This window comes from Leiobunum rupestre, chromosome 1 (genome assembly GCF_980474605.1).
Source record: "Leiobunum rupestre chromosome 1, qqLeiRupe1.1.hap1, whole genome shotgun sequence".
NCBI classification, from domain to species: Eukaryota; Metazoa; Arthropoda; class Arachnida; order Opiliones; family Sclerosomatidae; genus Leiobunum; species Leiobunum rupestre.
The window spans coordinates 37,429,379-37,450,914 of NC_143384.1; the positions used below are offsets into that span (position 1 = coordinate 37,429,379).

Below are 21,536 nucleotides of genomic sequence, written 5' to 3' on the forward strand. Positions count from 1 at the left end.
CAATTGTAATCGATTCATTATCTCAAGTAACCGATCTGAAGTTCTGAACTGATCTGCTAAAATTCAACTCATCAGTTTTAGCTAGCTGAGCAGTTATTTGACTTATGCCTTTAGTATATATTTTAATTAAGAAATTTTAATCGAAGCATAATAATAATAATAATAATAATAATAATAATAATCCGCTAGGCTAATACCCAAAACACCACCTTAGGCCCAAGTCATCTAGCGAGGTATAATGCCTTTAAACCTTGCTTTAAACCAGTGTGGTTTAAAGTTAGTGGCGGCTTCAAGTTCTCTCCCCACTGGTTTAAGGGGTTTCCCCCCCCCGAGTTCTTCGGTTTCCCCTTCCATAAAAACTTGTCGAGGTTAACGGTAATAGTAAGTGTAGGGAGGTGTTGACTCGCGTGGCATGAAGGGCTGGCCAACACCCTCCTACGCAACGTAACCCGGCCACGTTAATTAATGGCTTTAAAAGTCGTTTGATGACGTAGGCCTAAGGTGGTGCCTAGGGTATTAGCTTAGCTGATTATTATTAGTATTATTAAGTAGCTCTTTTTTCAATAGATGTAGCTAGCGTCGAAATCAAAAAGGCGGTACTTAAAGGTACCCCTCGCGTTGATTGGATCGTTTGTAAATTGGTCAATAACATAAATTCGGGCAATTATAAACAATATTTTTACACGGGATATATAATTTAGGTTAAAGTCCACTTAATAGAGTATAAGTTGTCTAATGCTCTACAATGGCTCTCTGATGACGTTATCAATAGGCTATTTTAAATTTTAGCTTCCTTTGCCATTGATAGATGGCACCACGCTCTCCAATAAAGTCGCATTTTTCGAAGAATCGGAAAGATTCATGGCCATCTCTAAAAAAAGGTGACTTTTCATAATACAGGTGGCAATGATAGAGCCGCCACTTGCTTTAAATCAGCTAAGCCTGAAACGTAGCAACGGTTCCCAATTTTATTGGATGGGAATGATCGTCATCGTATTTGAGAGGGCTTGAAAACATTTCTTTGCGTTTCGAAAGGATTTTGAACCAATGGGAACTCGGGTTAAGTTTAGTCACACTTAAGAGAGCGTTTAACGAGGTTTTATTTATCCACAAAAGAGGCGCTTGTAGTGAATCAATATAAATGAACTCTCAGGTGGGTAGAAAAGTAGTCTGACTTATTTTTGACGGGTATAGTTTCACCCTGCAACCTCCTAGAATGAAATAACTCTGGTAAAACTCTCCCTTTATGAAGCCCATAACACCTAGAGACGCAACCACGTCTTCCCCTCGAAGCTTCGCGCCAAAAATAACGAAACAATTTCCACAAAATCTGAATTTAATATAGGACGTTCGTGGCAGCAATGGTTGCCAATTCATCTGCGCTTACACGGAAAACCTCTGGAGCTATTTCGATATTCGCACAGCCCCCGACGAACTGACGTGCGCCGACCAGAAGGTAAACCAAATGACGCGTACAGGGTGGTGGCTCAAACGCGCAGACTGAATTAACTTATTTACAAAACAATTCCCCGTTGTTAGACTTGCTACAAGGGTAATTGCTACAAAACCGAAGACATTGACATTTGCAAAAAAGGCGCCGAGGGAACGGAGTTTTCGACCATTTCGTCGGTAATTAGTTGATCCATTTGTTTTGCCTTTCGTATATTTTACTCGATTGTCTACTAATACCGCTTTTTACAAATCTAGAATGATTGCCAAGCGACTTGTATTAACGGATTGTCCACCGTTACCACCCAACACAAGAATGAGGATTTACCTTGTACACCCACCATTGGCGCTTTACCGGTAAGTTTTACGTAACCGTGATTATTGACGAGCTAGACACTCAACTAGATGACAAATGTATCGTTCTTTGGATTTTGCGATAGATAAATATCCATTAGAAAAATGTTGTTTCAGACAGGTGTCTTCTCAAAAGACATCAATATTGTATTTAGGTTAACAGAGGATTTGAAGCCGGGAATTTGTTTTTTTCGTGATTACCGAAAAATATTCTCCACCTACAAAGATAGATAGATAGATAGATAGTACCGTAATATCTCCTCCTCCTAATTACGGGGGAAAACGAGGGGGCGTGGTTTTTCTTCCGACCATCATGTGGGTGCTGCCCACATATTATCTGAAGACTCTAACTGACATTTGATCTGGACGCCAGTGATCGGGCCAGGAATAAAGTTAACAAAAATAAAGATACGATGAACTATAGGTGGTCTCTATCGACCCCATACTAAGGCGAACGAACCAAATTTAATGACTAGCGTGAGAAACTCATTAACTGCTGGATTTCCATCTGCTAAGCAAACCCTTTTACGTTTTTTAACAGCAAATCGTCTCTTTACTAAACTCTTTTAAAAACCAGTGTAAATTAAACCACGTATACGAGTTGAACGGCTCTCCAATTGGTGATAGAAATAGCCAATGAAACATCGGTCTAGCTGTGACTAAAGAACGCTGATGAAGTCGTAACTAGACTCATTCCTCATTGGTTTCTCCCGGACCAATTTGAGGCCGAATGAAACGTTTTAGGCTAAGAAAGAGTGCGCTTTTGGTATGAGACCAGGTGAAAAGAAACCACCTAATGAGTACATTTTTATTTGCAGAACACCCACTACGAATGCCAAAGTGGATCGTGCGTCCTAATCGAGACGCGCTTCCCCGAGCTGGTGCCGGCTGGTGGCAGCTTCCCCGTCATCCAACCCATCCAAGTCAACCCGTCCCGCGCCACTCAGAAACCGGACATCCCCGCCCACGACGAACCTCCTAAATTCTACTCGTATTAAGGGCTTTTCTACAGCGAGGTTTCGCGAGACACTCGGGCAAGATGGCGGCCACGATTTTTAAGGCGGTTGAAGAAGGGGTCAGCTAGGTTAATACCCTTGGCACCACCCTAGTCCCAAGTCATATAGCGACTTTTATTGCCTTTAATTCAGGTGGCTGGGTTAGACATTAACTGTCTAAGTATAGAGATGTTGACGTCACGCGAAAACCACTCTGCAAATTACGTAATCGGGTTTCGGGTCCTTTTTGTCTTTTATATGTTTCTTTATTTTTTGTACCTTTAATTGTAACTATACGCAAGATGAAATTTCTTTTACGCATATTTTATAATAAAATTTAGTTTTTATTTCAAATAAGCTTCTTTATTTGCTAAGCATCGGTTACGTCAATTAGTTAATCAGAATTTTTGCACAATCTATTTCGTTGTTGACATTGTGTCAGATATTTATGTACCGGTGTACCTGAGATATCTTATCCCCGGAATGGTGACCAACAGAAATATTCAGCGGGATAACACTAATGCTGACAGTTGCACTTCTGACATGGGACAACAACCACTTCGCCCACAGCTGTGGAAATATGCAGGGCCGTGCAGAGAGGGGGTCAGGGGAAAAATCCCCGGGGCCCGGTGGAAAAGGGACCACCAGCATGCTTTTTAGGGGCCGGTACGTTAAGGGCCCACGATCTTCACCTACACCTCCTCTCACAAGGAGACATCCCGAAGTGTAACCCACCGATTTTGTTCAAACTCGGGGGATTGGTAGACCTTCATGTATCATGAAAAATCCTAAAGGGAATTTATTCAATGGGCAACCGTTTTGCCATGGCAACGTAGACTCGCCGCCGCACAGCAAGAAGGCCAGAGCGCCTGCAGTGCGTGGACCAGCCTCTCCCGTTAACCTGAGCCGAAGTCAGTTTCCGACCCCAATCTGACCGAAGTTGGGGAGGAGGATAACCAATTGACCAAGGGTAAAATATCCCAGTGTGCCATCACCCTTGTGGTTTACAAGTGCCAGACCCTGACAACCGGGTAAAACCACTAGTTATTGCTCCTAGTAGCCCATTAAGGGCCTTTAATAATTGTCGACAAATTGATTTTCGTTTTCTAAACTGATAAAAAAACCAACATTTGTAATTATGTTTTATATTTTTGGCAACGAGAACTCAAAATGGCCGCTCCCTTAAAATAATCACCTTGAAATTTTCGAAAATAACGTTTTAAAAGTTATAGAAATTGCATAGCATAAATATTTTTGGGTGAAACTTTACTTTGAAAGTAAAAAACTATGTAAAAATGCAGTAGCTACTCCTATTTGGTACTTCGTGTTAGCGTATCAGAACAATCATAATCCGTGTTTTTTCCAGCCCTCTTTCTGGATATAGAACTCCTTAACCTAGATTTGAATTCTGATAGCTTCTGATGGACGGTTTTATAACGAAGCGTTTACCCACTTCTGGCACTTGAAAATCGGTTTCCATTGGTCGCTGTATTGTTCTATAACGGCCAAATTTGATGACACTCTCTAATATTTCAGACAGCCAGAACCTGCAAGTCACTGTTTTTATGGTGCTTGTTAAAATTATGGGAATTTTTAACCTATACGGTATGCAACAAATGCTCCCTTTTAACCGGGTAGTTTTTTGACTTCGCAAAAACAAGACGTTCTGTTTATAGGTAAAAAGTTTCCAATATTTCAGCAAGTTAAACAGTCCTTTTTGGGGATTTCCTTGAAGGATGTTTTATTTAAGTTCCTATTGAAATTGAAATTGCATTCTAAGTTTCCATCTAAAGAACAAAACCATGTTTTCAAAATACGAACACATTCTTACGAACTTTACACATACCCATGGGGCGTGTCAAAATTCTAAGAACTCTTCCCTTGATAGTGAGAATTTTGACGGTCCTTCTCACCGGAAGTGACGTATTCTCTTCTCATGAGTTCTCTTGGGAAGAGCGAGAATGCCTCGGAGCATTCTCACTTGGTCAAAAAGGCGGGAAATTATAAATAAAAATGGCAACTAATATTGTAGTTAGTTTATTTGATGCTGAAGAAAATTAACAGTATGATATTTTTGCGGATGAAAAGGAATTTCAGAGAAAACCGAATGTTAGTTAATTTCCAATGAAATATTTATTTTGAAATTATAAATAAAATGTTTTCTTCCTTCATATATTGTCGTGAAATCGTGTAAAAATAATAATAATAATATTAGTTGACAACGATCATGGTGTTCTCGTAAGCCGCCATCTTTAGAAGAATCTTTTTACATTTGACGCTTTTTAGCCAGTTCTCAAGATGATAAAAATTATCACAAAGAACTCTTCTCAAGAGAAGAATTCCTTCTTAGAATTTTGACGCGCCCCAGGTAAATCTGATGTTTCAGAATCATTCATCACCAAAACCTATTTGCATATCCGTTATTTTGCGGTGACAATATCCTGTATCTAGGGCGAAATTTCCCGATATTCAGCTGCGCGTCATCATTTTGGCCTTGATTGTCACAATGTCAGGCGAGGTTGTCTTTTCCTACTAAGATAAATGTCGCGAATCTTTCCGTCTTTTGGAATTTCACGAGTAATGTCTTGGCACGGAAGGGTATATAAGGTTGAGGGTCGACAGTCAGGGCTTCAGTTTCTATCTCTTTGCGCAGATTTAAAACTGTCTTTGAAAATGCGTTGCTTCGCCGCCGTTCTGTTGTTCGCCATCGTTGGCTCTGGTAACGTTACTTTGCTCTTTAGTTTGAAAACGAGTTGTTTTTTCCAGTTGGGGTTAGCTTTTGCACGATGGTCTAAAATCGCTATTATCATCGCTTCTCGGCTACAGCTTAATCCACGAAAGTCTTATAATATTAAAAGTTTGTCATTGAAAGCGTTTTTTATATGAAGTAAGAGTTAGAATGAGAAGTTCAAAGTAGAAATTGTGCCGCCTGGTGAACGCTTCGAGAACTAAGGAAGCGCTGTAGAAGCTAGGAGCAACAATCGCAAGGAGAACGCAGCTAGCCTTTAAACTCACTAACGCCGTGTTGTGTACAAATTTCAATGGACGAGCTTTTACGCTGAACGTTTAAGGGGCAGGGGGGACGACAATTTATGAATTTTCCCCTTCCAACGGCAGCAGGCGCTAAAAAGTCTAACCAATGAAAAATGTACGCAAGAAAACGACTTTTGACGGGTTGCGATCTCCTTGCGTGGGCAGTGCTGTGTTTGTTGCTCGTAGGTGGAAGGCTATCAGGCAAATTGATTTTTTGTCACTCTACGAAAACGCTACCACCATCTATCTACGTTTTAATACAAAACACGAAACAGCAAACCAGAAAAAGGGTGCACCGTCCATCCTAGTTTAGCCTTCTACGCGCATCAATAAATAAATCTTTACAATTGGCACGCTTTTGGTAATTATGTCACTTTGACCTCAACTCAAATTTGTGTTGCGAAATTTGTAGCGTTTTCAAACAACGAATTTCGTCGGTAAAAGAGAGTATAAAGTAGGAAGTTCAAAAAAGGATCAAGGAATTAATATTTTTGCCACTAGGAACGCTTCTTGAGGATGGACTTCTAATGTGAAAAGTCTGTATTCCTTCCCCTGAGGTGTTCCTCCGAACTAAGTGGCCAAGATGACTCGTTTTTATTCGGCAGATTTGTCAGAGTATCGAAAATTATATTCCTCCCCACCAAATGGTTAAGCACGCGCCGTTATGAACGGGAAAGTCTAATGCTTCTACAATCCTTTTCAGACGTTTCATCAAGCTAGCTTGTGAGTGTTGGCAAGCATTGAAAACTTACTGTTAGAGCTTCTCAGTGCTTAGCCAAAGCTTAACTTCTCTATTTTCCCAAAACCATCGACAATTTCTTACCAATTAATTCAAGAACGTATTTAGGTTTTATTTACATTAGAGAAGTTAAGCAAATTTCTGTATCATTGCCTAGCTAGATTGACGAATAGTCTCCAAAACTCTAAGCAAGCCTAGGCTTAACAGCCTTGTTACGTTGCGTTAATAACGCAAAGCGTATGAACTGAAGTAATGAACGTACATTCTCTTGTGACTTAGATGAGTGGGGGATAAAAATATTTTGTTTAACTGCCATACTTTGTTAATTTTAAACCAAGACTTAAATATATCTGTTTTTCACAGCCTTCGCCGCTGACGATCCAGACTTGGATGCCTTGTGCAAAGAAAAATACGGAGATGCCAAGAGCAAGGGCACCGTAAGATAATTGAAAAATTTCGGCGGCGCTAGAGTTTCCCCATAGAGGAAGAGACCGGAGCGGTACCGCGCCGCCGAAATGTTTTGGTGACTGAGTTTAGGGAGATTTCGCACCCTTAAATTTTATATTTACTTGGTTAATCAGAAAGCTTTGTTGGACGCTTGCAAAGTTAACTGCCGTGGTACCGATGTCAACGAAGGCGCCTCTCAACTGTACTTGGAAGATGGCGTGAAATGTGACGATGGAAAAGTAAAGTAGATTATTTTTTCGCTCCTAGATGGCGCCACATCCCCCTTAATGCTTTTTGCGTTGAGATAGGACCCTCGCTTATATTTTTTCGTTTTATAGAGTTGTTTGAGCAGAAGATGTAACTCCAACGCCGACATCGACGCTTGCAAGGCCGCTTTGGGTGACGCTACTTTGGATCACATCCACACTGACGTAATTCATTGACTTTTCTTGTCTTAAAATCTTTTTCTAAATAGCGCCCCACGGTAGCGGCGCCATGAACTAATCTAATACAACTTCCGTTAACGAAATATTCCGGGAAATTGGCGAGCGATTTTGAATACCACCATTTTTAGGCTTAATGCGTATTTAGCCGCACTATGGCTACGCAACAGACGAATTTTTTTGGGAGTACTATATAATTGGCTGAATTTGAACTCTGACTCCTTATGGATGACCAATAGAAAAATTCAAAGGACGAATTTTGTTTTCTTGTTTCAGCGTGGAGACTGTCGCGTCAGATGTCACGCCGCCGACAGAACCAAGGATGCCGAAGCCAACAGGCCAGATGGTGGTGCTTGTGGCGTAAGTTTCAAGTTGTTTGGTTTTTGTCAGGAAATAAATACATCTACGGAGAATATTATATTATCGGCTATTTGTAGATTTTCAAAGCCGGCAAGTGCAAGGAAGGAAGATGTGGCATGTAACTTTCATTCTGATTTTTTCGCAAATTACCCAAATTCCATTGAAACCAATTAAAACATTTTACTAAAACACGAATATCCGTTGTACATTAATTTCCAACGAGTGCTAGTGAAACCATAGACATGAAAAAGATTCTTTCCCTGTACTAAAATTGTCGCCTGCTCAACGTATCCCTCCACTTTGGGGTGACGAAGGGGGTGAACTGGAGTAGGCGCTTCAATAAAATATCATCAAGGAAATCGCCAAGAAGTAATACTTCCGACACCAGGACCTGAAAATTACTGTTTATATAGTGCTTGTTGAAATAATGGAAACTTTTCACCTGTACGGTATGCAACAAGTGTTTCCTTTTAACCGGGTAGCTTTTTTTGACATAATAAGGCCTATCAAAAACACGACGTTCTGTTTACAGATGAAAAGTTTCCATTATTTCAATAAGAACTATACAGGGTATTTCAATGAGTTATGACAAAAATTGAAGGAGTTGTAGGGGGTTAGTTGCGAAGTATGCCTGATTTTCCCCATTTTCCTACGATGAGTTAAAAGAGCGCCAGAGAGCTATCAAAGTATGGCCTACTAGCCCCTGGAAGTAGGCTGCAAAAAGCGCAAAATCAAGCAGCAGGGAAATGCGAACATTAAGGTTTGGGTTCGTGTGATAGGTAAGAAGGACTTTGTAAACTAATCGAGGTAACTAGCGTAAAAAAGTAAACTTAAACAGTATTTAAAGTCCCTGCTGCTTGGTTTTATGCAAGTTGCAGCCTACTTCCAGGGGCTAGTAGGACACACTTTGAAGCTCTCTGGCGCTCTTTTAACTCATCGTAGGAAAATGGGAGAAATCAGGCATACTTCTTAGCTCATCCTCTACAACTCCTTCAAATTTTTGCATCACCTTTTGAAACACCCTGTATAAATAGCTACTTGCAGGTCCTGGCTCTCGGAAATCTTACTTCTTGGCGATTACCTTGAAGATGAATTATTGAAGCGCCTATTTGGTCAGTATTAGTCGGTCTAAAAGTTCCCTAAAAAATGTGTGACGTAAGCTGTACCCAATGTTACAAAATTCGACGTTTGTAGAATCATATCAAAAGGTGGCGCTAGTAGTCATGGGTTTTGTGGAAAATACGCGTTTTGGAGAGGATAAGTGTTCTAGAGAATAATTTATTTGTCGATGGACGTACTGCTATGATATTTTGCACGTAAATTATGGTAGAACAGGCTTAGGTCATAACATTACCGTCAGTTAATACGCCTAAAACTCAGTGGCGCACCCATAAATTAATTGAAGGGCTTGTGGAAGGCTCGAATGAAAAGAAATAAGTAGAAACGTTCCCATCCCCTCTGGGCTCCCGCCTGGGTGCGCCACTGTTAAAGCAACCCCGAGGCGCTAAATGACTAGGGCCCATAGAGTAACCCACTCACATAGTGGAAGGCCCTATGGAAGCACGTGAAACATTAAACCTAACGGGCCATCTTGTCTTCGAGGCGAGAATTAATATAGTCCGAAGAACGATGGTGTTGTTTTTACATTTTCTTTAGTATAAACTTACTTTTTATCCAGATATTGTACATTGACTTTAGGCCAACCTGTTTATTTCACGCTTCGAAAACAAGACATTGCGTATAAAAATTGTTAACAAGTTTCGCTTATAGCCTTCCACTCTAACGAGGAGACTACCCGAGGTGATTATCACCGATTTTGTTGAAACTAGGTGGGTATGTAGACCTTATGGTAACAGGAAATTTCACCAAGGGAAAAGTTGCAATGGGCATTAGATTTGCCATGGCAACTGAAAATGTTTTTGACAACACAGTATGTATATTTTCCCATTGAAAATAACAATTTGATCAATTTTACATATTTTGATCAAATTGACCAAAATTCATCAAAATATCATAAAATTAATTTCATTTGTCAATTTTGATCTATTTTTTTTGGTTTTGAAATTTAAAATTTTCTTTTACCCTTAGAGTGCTCAGATTCCCATGTTATTTTCAATGGGAAAATATACATACTGTGTTGTCAAAAACATTTTCGGGGCCTTTGTGTAACATTTACATAGGGTTCGGCGAACTGGTAGAAGTTATTTACCATACAAAGGTTATTTTATTTTTCAAAATTAATTTAATAAATAGTATCGTTAATTGATAAACCGTTATTTTTTAGGCCCGCTTATCGGTACAAAAGGGTACTTACACGGTGTTAGTCAAAATTATTCATTCAACGTTAATAATTTGAACTTTATCCTTGAAGAATGAACAAAATAACATTTTGTTTTGGTAAACATTTTATATTATACGCGAAGCAAAATATTATCATATAACAAGTTGGCAAGCTTGCCAAAATATACCTCTCCTCGGAAGATTTTGCCTCAAAATAAATAAAACCAACGTAACCACATTAATGAAAATGTATCACACATTTAAAGCCGATAAGAAAACACGTAAAATAAATTACGAAGTTAGTAGTTAAGTAAGCAAAACAAAACAAGAAGCAAAAACCTTATCATTAACAAAGCACAGAAAGCCACTGGACTAAACGACAGCTCGTATATCAATAAACGTTAGACCAACGCCACCACATTAATACAATTATATCTAAGTCGATAATAAAACCCGTAAATAAATTACAAAAAACTAACTAAGTGGACCACCCACGGGTTCTACCCTTTAACCAAAGAGTATAACAAGTCGGCCCAGGCCGTAATATTAGTTCCACATCAGTGTATTCGAATGGGCAAAGCCATACACCCTTAGTAGACACAGGTAGGCAAACGAATACTAAGCTTTTGAGGCTTTGTGATTTCTTATCGTTGGATATATAAATTTCCACCCTAAGTGAAAGGATGGATGCCGCCCACCATCAGGAGACCCGGGTGGGCAAACTAATATAAAAACTGTTGAGCCCATGTGATTTCCTATAGTGAGATATACTATTTACCATCCTATGTTAAAGAGAGGCCACCGTCCACCCTCAGGATACATGGGTGGGCAAACCAATTCATAAGCTGTTGAGGTCATTTATTGACTTAACTTGCAAGGTAATTTGACAAAAAGCTATATTTTAAATTTCGATCTATTTGTGGTAGAGCTATAAACGGGTAGTCTTTACGTGAACTTGTAAGTTAATAGACCTAAGTTTTGCGAATGGTATACGGCAAATATTATCGTAATAAAAATTTACCTTCATAGATATAAAACTACATATGCCCGAATGCCCCTAGTTTTTGGATGAGTATGGGAGTCCAATAATTAATAATGGCGGTACGTAAGTGTGTGAAGGGAAATAGAGTCTTCAATGCTGTAACTTTTTAAGCGTACGCGTGTTCTTAATAATATAATACCTTCTCCCGATAGTGACTTCAATTTATAATTGTTTCTCTATGGTTCTATTGCTTTTATTACCCAAAAGGAAGTTCGTCAGTGTGGATTGAACTCGTAGTTTGTCTTGAACCTTTTGTTTGGTGTAACGAGTGATGAAGTTTTTTAATGTCTCTTGTTGATTTATTTAAATAAGAAAATAAGTATCTCATTGGGGGGCTTTTAGAGCATTTATAAGTACATATGGGGAAGAGGGCATTTAAAATTTTCGAGCTCGTTTATTCGAGTACTCACTTTCGAGCGAGGCATCTTAAGCGAGCGTGCCCACCTACCACTGCTCACCACCCGAACATTTAAAATTTCCAAGCTCGTTTATTCGAGTACTCACTTTCGAGCGAGGCATCTTAAGCGAGTGTGCCCACCTACCACTGCTCACCACCCGAACATTTAAAATTTCCAAGCTCGTTTATTCGAGTATTCACTTTCGAGCGAGGCATCTTAAGCGAGTGTGCCCATCTACCACTGCTCACCACCCGAACATTTAAATTTTTCGAGCTCGTTTATTCGAGTACTCACTTTCGAGCGAGGCATCTTAAGCGAGTGTGCCCACCACCCACCACCCACCACCCGACGCGAAGTTTGAGGTTCACTTGACCTTAAACTCCGAAAATATACGTAAAATAAGTCGTAAAAACGGACGAGAATTTCGACAACTTAACTAGCCAACTCCCCCCGCGTCGCTAAAACTGACAAGAATACACTAGAAGTTTCGAACATATTTTGGTAAGCTTCCAGTGGCCGAGAGCGTAAAGGCGTCAATAATCGGAGTTTTGGACTGGGAGTTCGAATCCTTGTTTCGCCAAAACTGCAAATTATTTTCGCAGCGCCATCTGCCGTGTCGTTGCTTTCCACACCAAACAAACAAACAAACACACACACAACACTTAACGACAATCCGTCCATAGCAATAGTCCCACTTCGATATATATATATCTCGATGTGGAACTAAAAACTACGTAACCTAGAGATATAATGACGGTCGAAAACAGTAAAGGAAGTTGTAGCAACCGGAGGGGAAGTCACTCAGTGAATTTGCACTTCAAATTTCGGTACCGCAGCGCCACTATGGCAGTTTTAAGTGGCAATCATTTTGATTTAGTTCAACATTCTTGAAAATTCTTTAAGGAATTGGTTACCTTTAGGACTTGGCAACGTTAGAGAACAAACGCCTTATTCTTCACTTTTTGAAAATAAACACCGAAACAACGAATCCACAAATTCTAACTAAAAAAATTACGAAACAGTAACCAATTACTGTCACTTTTTTGAATTGACAGATATTAGACAATTAAATATCCAAAATGCCAAATTTAGCACCTCCGCAACACCGTAACTGCCATTTTTCTCCGGGTTTATTATTTATTGTACTAAATACTGCCGTAGTGGCGCTGCGGTACCGAAATTTGAAGTGCAAATTCACTGAGTGCCTTCCCCCGGTTGCTACAACTTCCTTTACTGCTTTCGACCGTTATTATATCTCTAGGTTACGTAGTTTTTATACTCTTTGCTTTAACCATCTTATCTCTGCTGACTACGCTAAAACAAGATTTGACCTTTAAAATTTCATACGCAAAAAATGTATTAATATACTCTTCCGCTAAGCTGAGTTTATAATTTTCAATGAAGCGTAACATGTATCGGTGGTTCTGTGGTAGAACGTCTGCCTATCATAGAGGAGGACTTGGGTTACTAAGACAAATACCGTGAACAATCGTTGAGACGTTTACCGTAACCCTGAGCACTCGGTCCGTCCCAGAAGTCAATAAGAAGAAGTTGGAGATAAAACACCCATACATACAAACAAACTCATCACCCACAACCGCCGTAACACAAAGTCAACATTCACACACTACCCATAAACATTACAATAACTAACTTTCCAATAAAACTGAGTTGAAACCGTCGCGACGGTGAGCGTTAACGAAAAAAACAACCGCGCTCAACCCAACCGCAAATTCATCCGTTAACGCTCACCGTCACACGGTGGTTTTGCCACCCTTTAAACTGCAAACACGCAATTTTCAAATAAGAGCACTCACAGATTTGCACTCAAGCTCGCGCGGAAAAATAATTCTGTTAATTTACGTAGATATATTATCAGCTTTCGGTCCAATTGGTAGTGCTTAGTTAGTCTTTTAAAATAAGGTGGGCATGATCTTTTTAATGTAGAAGCGGATGTTATTACGAATGATGGTGGTTGATGTACTTACTTTAAATTCAATTTTTAAGTGCGAAAATACTAATTTTTGTACAAGCCCTTTCTCACTCGGTCAAATTACAAATAAAACTGGCAGCTAATGTTCTAATTAGTTTACGAAAATTAATTTCAGAGAATATAGAATGGTTAGTTAATTTCCTATGAAATATTTCCTTCCTTCATATATTGTCGTGAAATCGTGTAAAAATAATATTTATTGTCAAAAGCTTAGTTCACTACGTTCGTGGGATTATTGTAAGCCGCCATCTTTAGAAGAGTCTTTTTACATTTGACGCATTTTAGCTAGTCCTCCCGGGGAGGAAAATTCTCACGAAGAACTCTTCTCGAGAGAAGAATTCCTTCTCAGAATTTTGACGCGGCCCAAGGTAGGCTGATTAAATAATAACCCTGTTTTCAACATTTGATTCGTTGTTAACGCTCGCACCGCTTTAGTAAAATTAAGACCACGTGATTTGTACTTCAGTTAGGAACTCTTATTTTTTATTTCATTTCCATATTGATACAAAGAGGTTTTGAGTTCTTTTGGTGTTCTGCGACATCTGTCGGCGTTTAAAAGATCCTCTTCCTTTTGCCCATGCAGTCGCCACTTTCGCATTTGTAGACCCACAAATTCAAGGCGTGATCCTAGACCGTAAATAAATAGAGCTCTTCAGAAAATACAAGAGGCTTTCGAATTAATAAGGAAGGGAAACGTACGATGGTGTGTCCGCAATCTTGACCTTCATTTTTGTTGACAACTTGTCCGACTTTTTTGTTGAAAATGCCGGTGCCAGTCATGCAACTGGTGGAGCAGAAACCCTATCAAGTTGCACAGAAATGAACAGAATCAGTAATCAGTATTATGCTTTTTAAGTCACTTAAAATAGCGTTAGAATTGGATTTCTACTTCTTTGATTCCTTTCAATGATTTTCCCAATTGCTTCTTGCATTCTTCGAGTTCTGGGCTGGAAGTGACGCATTCTCCGCTTAAACATTCCTGTGATTTAGACTTCAATTAGTGTTTTTTTAGTTTACATTGAGCCACGGAAGTTAATAAATTTCCGGACTTTCGTCTGCTAAGCAGAGATCGGCGGACTCTGGGCTCTAAAGAGTCCGAGAGCTATTTTTGGGCGCGAGCTCGACTCTTCCAGAGAAAAGAGAAGAGTGCGAGCTTTGAAACGTTCAAACGTTTTTACGCGCGTAAAGAAAATAACATTATGATGTGCGCTAGTGGAAAACAAGCTTAACAGGGTCTGTTGCGCGTGAAGTTGGATGCGTTAAAACGTCGCGTCATCTAGGAAAACCCGATAGATGGCTACACTTTACCTTGCCCTCTCCGCAGCCGAGACCATTAGTGAGCTCAATAGCGCCGCAAGACAGTTTCTTGCCATCAGCATCCTTACAGGTGTAAGAGCATTGGTTGCTAGATAGCTGCATTTATAAAAAAATATTTATCAATATTTACGCTCTTCGTGGTTCCGTTTTCACCTCTAAATTTTCAGATATAAATTAAAAAAGTCTCAAGTCACCTCAGCGGAAACGTCGACTTCGTTCTCGAAGAGAGCGGCGCATTTGCCTTTGGCGTCAAATTCGCCTTCTCCTGCAATATTCAAGTTTGATTTGGTCTTAGACCAACCAATAAAGGACGTTACGCTCAATAGCGAGCAAAGTTAGCAACGGCTGACGCCAGCGCCGTGGTGGCGGCATTCGGCACAAAATATCCACGTCACGAGACGGGTCGGAAATCGCCACTGGCGTGTGCTACAATCGCTTCGAAAGACGCCAATTGTAGGGAACGAATGAGACACCGGGCTGATTTGATTTTGTTTAGGGGGCGGAGCTTACTGTTCGAGCGTGAGGGAGATTGCAGGAGCAAAGTTGAAAATCGTCTCAATAAAGTCATTTTCCCGAAATAAATACATTTTTTGGTATAAACTAAATTGCCGAACCGAACAATTAAAATCGGTAAATGTGTGATGAAGTCACTTGTTCCAATTTTCCCCATGGGGTGTCTCTACGGTCGCACCAAAATCAAATTACATACGGAAGCTAGCTATAATTCAGGCCAAGTATGGAACTAATTCCGTAGTCCTGCAATCCCAAGCGTCTGCGAAGAAAGAAGATAATGTGGATGACAGTGTGAGGACGACCGCAAATCCCCCAGCGGGTGGTATACTTCCTCCACGACTGTCCCGTCCCTATCCCCAAAGGATATTTCCGTTTCGATTGATCATTACCTGAAGATATTTGAACAATCGATTTTTACCCTATATAAATTCCATAAATAAGGATCGATCGTTGCCTTAAAAATTTCAATAGACAACGATCGATTTCTACCCTAAATGATTTCAATAGATAACGATCTATTTTTACCATATATAAATGAAAATAATAACGATCGATTGTTAGCCTATAGAAGTTCAATAAATAACGAGCGATCGTTCTCCCAGCTAAATTCCATAGATCATGATCGATCGTTATTCTATCTAATTCAATAGAAAGAGTGAAAATAAAGCCTATGTACAACTTACCCAAAGCGACAACGACCAAACAAGAAAAGATGAGGCACAAAGCGTTCATGATTTTAGCAACTCTTCGAAAACTGAGAAATTTTGCAAGTGTCTTGTTCTCAGCGTCGCCGTCCGCTTATATAGCGAGGGAATCCGCTCTCTTTCGATTAACATACAATGCGATTTTAGGAAGGCCCAAATGACAACGTCAATTGTTTGTCACCTCGCGAAAGAAGATTTATGAACCGTCAAACAAAATCCAGAAAAAGGGTGTACAGTCAATCCTAGTTAAGTAAATCTTTAGAATTGGCTCACTTTTGGTACTTATGTCACTTTGGCCGCAACTCAAGTTTGCGAAATTCGTAGTGTTTTCGAACAACAAATTTCGTCGGTAAAAGAGAGTATGAAGTAGGAAGTTAAAAAAAAGGATTAAGGAATTTAATATTTTTGCCGCTAGGTACGCTTCTTGACGGACTGATAAAGTGAAAAGTCTGTATTCCTTTGCCTGGGGTGTTCCTCCGACCAAGATGAGTCGTTTTAAGAAGATTTTGCAGATTTGGAAGAGTGTCAAAATAGCGATTTGAAATTCAATTCCTGCCCACAAATTGGAAAACGCTTTATACTCCCTTGTTCTAAATACCGAAAGTTTGAGCACGCGCCGTTATGAACGGGAAAGTCTAATGCTTCCACAACGCTTTTCAGACGTTTCATCAAGCTAGCTTGTGAGTGTTGGCAAGCATTGAGAACTTACTGTTAGAGCTTTTCAATTAAAGCTTAACTTTTCTATTTTCTTAAAACCATCTACAATTTCTTGAACTTGCGAATTTCTTTTGCGTATCGCTTCTGATGTTAGAGGGTATATACGAAAAATGAAGTCACGCGAATCAATTCTAGTAGGATTGTCGGCCATCTTGAAAAATGGCCACCAATTTTTAAAAGATTATTACTCGAACACAGGTTAATGGTATTGGAAATTAATTGTAACTGTAACTAAACCGAAAATGAAACGAGAAAATATTATTATGGAAAGAGAGAAGCTCTTTCCTCGCACAGTTTTATTGTCTACTAAAAATATACAAAAGAAAAACAACTGAGTTCAAATTCCACGTATAGACAAAATATATATATATAGGTTTTACATAGAAGGGGTCGCCATCTAGTGTGATAGATAATAACTTTGTTATCCTACAAATGGAAATTAAAATATGAGTAGTCGTTTTTATTTTACGTTTTTTGACAATCTTTGGTAACTCTATTAACCCTGTAGCATTTTAGAGTCGGGCCGACGCCACGCCTGTAGCACAAAGAGTCGATTCAGGGTCGGGCTTTGGTCGCAAAGTCTCTTTTCGGTCCTGGTCCAAATGCTGACTCTAAAAGTCTTAAAGGTTTTTGCGATAATTGCGGGTAAGTTCGTTTTTGATCCCTTTTGAAGTTGGTATGGTGACCTAATATTTTGAACCACTTACCGACCCAATAAGTCTTTTCATTGCAACTCTTAATTAGAGTCCGAGCGCGGACCTTAATGGGCAACGCAAGTGGACATGCAGGGAGTAAATTATCTTATAAACGAAAGGAACGACTGCACATGCGCTATCTGCCATATCTGCCGAATTTATTTAGTATAAATGCGCATCTTGCGGTTCTTATGCAATAGTAAAATCCACGCATTCCGAGGAAAGTGAAGTTTTCGAGGTTACCAACAAATTGGATCCTTTATATCAACACCAGCGACTGATTATACCAATGAGTAGCGTGACTCCTATCATCACACATATTTCTTGGATTCTTCGCCAGCCACACAAATTCCTGACATTGAAACTGACATGGAAGACTTTCATTTGGGTTCTCTTACTTTGGAAGTGAACACGGTTATGCCTATTGATAATGGATCACAAACTGATTCTATGATGGATACATATACAACCAGCCTGTGACTTTTAAACTAGATACCGGCTCACAGGTCAACATGTTACCTGCGACCGTATATCACACTTTTCCAGTGCGACCTGAAATGAGACCATCACCAAGTCACCGAGTAATGGCGTATTTTGGTCACCCAGTACCTATATTAGGGGAAGTAACTCTTCCATGCGCTTCCAACACCTTTCAAGACGATTGTAGTTTCTACTTTACTCAAGAATCCAGCCAGGTTATTCTTGGCTAATATCAAGTTTGGTTACATAAAACGTTTAAAAAATCCTCCGCAGACAACTGAGACCCTCTGGTCATACTCTCTCACTGGGCTCACAAACATGTCTTGTCCAGATTTAACAAATTAGAAATTATTGAACAATATAATGGCCTATTTGATTCCATAGGCATGCTCCCTGGCGAATATGTTATTAAACTACGTCCTGGTGCTCTTCCAACTGCATCCTCCGCTAGAAAAATTCCTCACGCACTACTACCCAAAGCCCAGCAGTGGCGCCGCTACAGGTACGCTGGGGTAGGCTGAAGCCTATGTTGAGATTCTGAGAGGGCCTCAAAATTATGTAGAAAGGGCCTCGTTTAACCTGTTTTTCAGTGTTTTTATTTGTTACTTTTTGAAACCGTATTTACTAATTTACTTATGATAAAGATCTTTACCATTTCTATGGAAAAAGTCCCCATTTTTTGGTTCTGATTCATCTTTCTAGCTGTAGGCTATTTAACACAAGCGAGTAGCGATTCGTACCGAGAGAAGGGCTTTGTTTGAGACCCATACGTGTTCAGTGCTGCCGTGCGGCATTCCATTTTAGATAGCTCAAACGCAAAAAAGGGGGCACAGCGTGACACCTGTTGAAACGTCAGGGAAGAGTCCCCCTTGGGCAGTAGCAGGTGGAGCAGCATGGCACCAATTTTAACGTTCCTAAAGGCTAAACGTTTTTAGAAGTAAGAGTGACAATAACAATAGGGGGGAGATAGGGTAAAAAAGTTGAGGGGCACTGGTGAGGGGATACAAAAGTAACAGTAGGCCATTTTCTTTCGGACTCGGTTGTGTGCGGTTGCGTCTTAAATATTTAAAAGCTCTTTAAATTCAATAGCTATTTAATATGAGGCGGTTTGAATCGGGAGCGAAAAAGAGACAGAAACAGAAAAAACATGCGCTACTATTCAGAAAGATGCCATGATTAAGTTTTTGAAGTCGAACAACACCGAAAAACCACAAAATGATGTCCCCATAGATCAAAATGAGTCAAATGAAATTTAAAGCAACGCCGGAGGTAATGATACTATTGAAGACATTTCATGCCAATTTAAAAGAAAAAAGTGTGCAATTTTAATGCTAGTACCACAAAATGTTCAAATTCTGAGTATTGGTAATTTAACTAAATTTCAAAGTAACACTGAAAGTCACGAATACAACACGGAGGTTCTTTCATCGGAAACTTTGGAAGCAACAGTTTTCAAAGGAAATCAAGACAAAATGATCGATTTCATCACAGAAAAGGTGGTCGAGTGTCCAAATAGTAAGAAAACAGATATTAATTGGAATAGTTTCAGTAGGCACAGTACTTTAATTACCGATATAAGCGTAGACAAAGATTGTTTCCCGGTTCAACCAATTTTAAAATTGTATCCTACAACTCGAAATGGTAATCAAAACGGAAGTTTTTGCTCTACTTGGTTCGACAAGTACAATATGATTGAATATTCCGTTGAAAATGACAAAGTGTACTGTTTTTGTTGTCGACACTTTTTAAGCTCAGAGAGTTCTACTTTCGTCACGGGATTTTCGGATTGGAAAAACATGAACAGAAGATTTCAAGAACATTTCGATGCAGAAAAATCAAACCACCAACTTTCGTATGAAAAGTATTTAAATTATTCAAAATCTAAAAAAAATGGCTCTATTTCCACTCAACATAATTCTCAACAGAAAGTTGACGTAATAAGAAACCGCGATGTCTTATCGGCCCACTTCGAGGTTATATTACTTTGTGCCCAACAGGACATATCTTTAAGAGGACATAGGTGCGGTAACGAGCTAGATAATCAAGGTAACTTTATAGAAATTTTGAATTTAATTAAACGGAAATGTCCCGATTTAAAATTTAAACGCGATAGCATGCCCAATAATGGAAAATATCTGCACAGCACAATACAAAATGAGCTGATAAATATAGGCGGAAATTTAGTTCGTCAAATGATTGTAACTGAAATAAAAGAATCGGGGGCATATATTCCGTAATTGCGGATGAAACTAGAGATAATGGCGGAGTAGAACAGCTATGCGTTTGTTTAAGATACACTTCAAAAGCGGGAGAAATTAAAGAGCGATTTTTTGAGTTCGTCGATATGCACCAATTTGATGCCAAACCAATTACTTCGGCCATACTCGAAATATTATCTGGAAGTGGCCTTCAGCTTAATAATTGTGTAGCACAGACTTACGATGGAGCGAGCGTTATGTCTGGGATAAATAGTGGGGTTAATATCCGCGTAGAAGAGGCCGTGGGGGGAGAATGCCCGTACATTCATTGTTACGCTCATCGCTTAAACCTTGTTTTGGTCGATTGCTGTAGAAAAATTAAACCAGTTAGGGAATTACTTGGGTTACTTCAGGCTCTGTATAATTTCCAGAGCAATTCGGCTCTTAGAAGCGAGTATTTTCAAAATGCTCAAAAAGATCTGGATTATCAAAAAGTACTTAAAATGCCACAAAGTTGCAATACACATTGGTACAGTAAGAAAAAAGGGCTTAATTATATCAGAAGTAGATACGACGCCGTGTTATTGGCTTTGGAAAATATTATTGAAAATGGGAAGCCCGACGAATCAGCTGAATGCCGCGGTTACCTTTCCCAATTACAAAATTTCAAAATTGTTGTAATATTAGTAGCGCTTAATAATGTTTTGGAAATAACAAATTCGTTATCTGAATATTTACAAAATTCGAAAGTAGTCATCACGCAAGCATTAGATATTTGTAAGGCGACTATTAAGAGTTTAGAGGAAATTCGAAATGATGCAAATTTTGTGATTGTATGGAATAGTGCTAAAGAAATAGCTGAAAAAGTATTTATCCCTGTACCGGATGAAAATAGTTCCACATTAATGCCTATCAAAAGAAAAATATCCATGAATAAAAAAATGAAAGACAGTATAGTTCTTAGCACAACCGGAAATAGAAGTTCCGAAGCTAAAACTTTAGGACAGGAACTTAGATCAGCAGTTTTTGAAATAATAGATAGTTTTATAGCTGAAATGAAAATAAGATTTCTCAAAAATGCTGATTTATACAATTCGCTCTTAGCTGCTGACCCCAATTCACCCAATTTTTTTTTAACGAAACGGACATTTTAGAGTTTTGTAAGAAGTTCGATAGGTTGAATTTTGGCCAAGAATGTCTTAAAGGGCAAATAAAAATAGCCAAGAACTTCATTAAAAAACAGCAATTTGACCAAATTGAGGAGTGTTGCGAGTATTTAGTGTCGTTAGAGGTTGGCTTTCCTGATCTTGTGAAATATTTTAAAATTGTATTAACAATTCCTGTCGCAAATACAACAGGGGAAAGAAGCTTCAGTACTT

At 39.3% G+C, this 21,536-nt stretch overlaps 3 protein-coding genes across 3 annotated transcripts; 2 read left to right on the forward strand and 1 right to left on the reverse strand.

Annotated features, from left to right (window-relative positions):
• The first annotated feature begins 5,444 nt into the window (after positions 1-5,444).
• LOC149962290 (uncharacterized) lies at positions 5,445-8,015 on the forward strand. The gene is made up of 6 exons (XM_090168050.1): positions 5,445-5,517; positions 6,934-7,007; positions 7,152-7,256; positions 7,356-7,448; positions 7,737-7,820; positions 7,898-8,015. The coding sequence occupies exons 1-6, from the start codon at positions 5,472-5,474 to the stop codon at positions 7,940-7,942; spliced, it is 447 nt and encodes a 148-aa protein (XP_090024176.1). The 5' UTR covers positions 5,445-5,471; the 3' UTR covers positions 7,943-8,015.
• A 5,972-nt stretch (positions 8,016-13,987) lies between these two features.
• LOC149962291 (uncharacterized) lies at positions 13,988-16,146 on the reverse strand. The gene is made up of 6 exons (XM_090168074.1): positions 16,047-16,146; positions 15,045-15,115; positions 14,842-14,946; positions 14,423-14,512; positions 14,233-14,334; positions 13,988-14,160 (listed from the first exon to the last, which is right to left on the reverse strand). Exons 1-6 carry the CDS (start codon positions 16,093-16,095, stop codon positions 14,086-14,088), a joined length of 492 nt encoding a protein of 163 aa, XP_090024200.1. The 5' UTR covers positions 16,096-16,146; the 3' UTR covers positions 13,988-14,085.
• Positions 16,147-20,303: 4,157 nt separating this feature from the next.
• On the forward strand, positions 20,304-21,311 carry LOC149962292 (zinc finger MYM-type protein 1-like). Its single transcript, XM_090164444.1, has one exon. The coding sequence runs from the start codon at positions 20,304-20,306 to the stop codon at positions 21,309-21,311; it is 1,008 nt and encodes a 335-aa protein (XP_090020570.1).
• The last annotated feature ends 225 nt before the right edge of the window (positions 21,312-21,536 follow it).

Excerpts from the sequence above, each read along its gene's own strand:
- LOC149962292 (XM_090164444.1), top strand. The coding sequence starts at position 20,304 with ATGCACCAATTTGATGCCAAACCAATTACTTCGGCCATACTCGAAATA.
- LOC149962290 (XM_090168050.1), top strand. The coding sequence starts at position 5,472 with ATGCGTTGCTTCGCCGCCGTTCTGTTGTTCGCCATCGTTGGCTCTG. Across the intron at positions 7,008-7,151 it reads ATGCCAAGAGCAAGGGCACC|AAAGCTTTGTTGGACGCTTG; the intron begins GTAAGATAATTG and ends TTGGTTAATCAG. Across the intron at positions 7,449-7,736 it reads TGGATCACATCCACACTGAC|CGTGGAGACTGTCGCGTCAG; the intron begins GTAATTCATTGA and ends TTCTTGTTTCAG.
- LOC149962291 (XM_090168074.1), bottom strand. The coding sequence starts at position 16,095 with ATGAACGCTTTGTGCCTCATCTTTTCTTGTTTGGTCGTTGTCGCTTTG. Across the intron at positions 15,116-16,046 it reads TTTGGTCGTTGTCGCTTTGG|GAGAAGGCGAATTTGACGCC; the intron begins GTAAGTTGTACA and ends TGAATATTGCAG. Across the intron at positions 14,947-15,044 it reads AAGTCGACGTTTCCGCTGAG|CTATCTAGCAACCAATGCTC; the intron begins GTGACTTGAGAC and ends TTATAAATGCAG.